At 38.5% G+C, this 1,941-nt stretch overlaps 1 protein-coding gene across 1 annotated transcript in view; it reads left to right on the top strand.

The window, feature by feature from the left end:
- abhd17ab (abhydrolase domain containing 17A, depalmitoylase b) overlaps window positions 1-1,865 on the top strand; it is a gene marked incomplete at its 5' end in the record, with an annotated part of 13,045 nt that extends 11,180 nt beyond the window's left edge. Inside the window, 1 exon segment of the mRNA XM_014002890.1 lies at window positions 506-1,865. Coding sequence (XP_013858344.1) covers window positions 506-731 — 226 coding nt within the window. The 3' untranslated portion in view covers window positions 732-1,865.
- Window positions 1,866-1,941: the final 76 nt, after the last annotated feature.

Below are 1,941 nucleotides of genomic sequence, written 5' to 3'. Positions count from 1 at the left end.
ACTTTGGTGTTTTTTCATGAGTTACTTTCATTATTGTTTCTATTTTTCATTTTAAATAAGTTTCCATTCTCAGCAGGTTTCTAAGGTTCTTCTTCTACATATTAAAAAAGGTGTTAAACAACTGAGTGGCGCACTGTTGCAGGTAGTGGTGAGAAAGTGTATTGCACCTTATTCAAAATCAGTGTGGTCCCACGGCCCTCTGCAGCCCAAAGTTAAAAACCATTGTTCCTTTGAGGTCCTCAAGGTGGCGCTCATGGGTTAAGAGTCTCTGGCCTAGGGCATCAAGTTAGCCAGGGCCAGCCCTGTTGTCATGTATTGGTTGAATCAAACATAAACCTGCTTTTGTCRTTTAAAGATGTCAGTATCGTTGTTTAGATAAAAATATAAACAAACGTGTTTCAGACTAAACGACATCGCCACGTTTGGTTATTATTTTTCTCTAACCTGGTCTGATTTGATTGTTTTCAGACATTTGTGTTTCCTTTTTCTCCCCCCTCACTTTTAGCATCGAGAAAGTGTCAAAAATCACGTCTCCGGTGCTCATCATCCACGGGACAGAGGATGAGGTGATTGACTTCTCTCACGGCTTGGCCCTGTTCGAGCGCTGCCCAAAGGCGGTGGAGCCTCTGTGGGTGGAGGGGGCGGGGCACAACGACGTGGAGCTRTACAGCCAGTATCTGGACCGTCTGCGGCGGTTCATCGGACAGGAGCTGGCAGTACAACACGCCTGACCTTCAACAAGTTCCACCGGTATTATCTTAACTGCCTTTATCTCCCCCCCCCTCCTCCACCTCTCTACGTCAAAAATAGAAGCCCAAATATTTAAATCGCTCTTCAACTGACCACGACTTCCTGGAGCGAAGGGTCACACCGTTTCAGACGTCTTTAACGGCTCACTGGAGAAGAAATCCTGTGAGCAGAAAGACTTTAAGCTACAACTAACGTTTCTGAACATCACACCAAGTGTGTCTATTTTGTGCAATAACATGGAGAGCTTCCACAGGAAAAAGGCTTTTATTGATACGAAAAAATGACAACTTGTCTGAAAAAGTGATAAATTATGGAGAAGAACCACGTTTCTTTTAGATACTTCTATGTTTGTAACTTTAATATCTACAAACTAAAGTTGTCAAAATAATGTTGAAGCACTTTAATTAGAGAAGTCTGTGCTCAAAAATGGAAAATATGATTTTCTGCAAATATGAAAAAAAAAATCTGTTTCTGATTTTTTTTAGTTGAATCACAACCGCTACAATCAAGTGGAAACCTTTTAGGATCATTAAGAAGAATTTCATACGTTGATTTAAAGCTGTAGTTTCTGATGGGGTGGTTTGGTGTTGGACTGCATTATTCTGGTCTAATATAGTGTTTTTCTTCTGTACGTACTGTGGGAGTGGGATAAAACTGGTGGCTGGTTGGAAAAAGAAAATGGATGTGGGTTTTAGTTTTTACTGTTGAAATGTTTTACTCAGGTAACAGTTTTACACATCAGGGTAGGCGTTTTAGAGCTCGACRGCTCATAAAAATCTTTATTATAGACTCCATGTCTGGGTTTTCTGGTTTCCAATTTGAACCAAGTAATAATTAAGGTACGAATGAGTTTTTGGAGCATCGAGCTTCCTGTCGTCTTTGAAATACRTTTATATACTAGAAGTTTAATCCCTCTTGTTTCTGTTTTAAAGATTTTTGTTTTTGTCGACCATCTTCCTGTTTTATTAGTGAGAGACAACACTAAAATCTACTCGAGCCTTAGTTGTCTACTTTCTAGTCTTTTTGATACAAATACTGCTTATATTAACTTCAAACTAAATTTTAACCAAGTCTCACTTTTGTTCAGATAAATAAATAAGAAGTTTGAACTGAAAGTTTTTTTTTTCATTCTGTTAAAATGATCATGACTATGCATTTTTCTTTTTTATTAATTAGGTTCAATATTCTGAT

This window comes from Austrofundulus limnaeus, unplaced genomic scaffold (assembly GCF_001266775.1).
Source record: "Austrofundulus limnaeus strain Quisiro unplaced genomic scaffold, Austrofundulus_limnaeus-1.0 Scaffold15, whole genome shotgun sequence".
Lineage (NCBI taxonomy): Eukaryota > Metazoa > Chordata > Actinopteri > Cyprinodontiformes > Rivulidae > Austrofundulus > Austrofundulus limnaeus.
The sequence above is the reverse complement of the archived record's forward strand: the minus strand, read 5'-3'. Positions and strand labels throughout refer to the sequence as shown.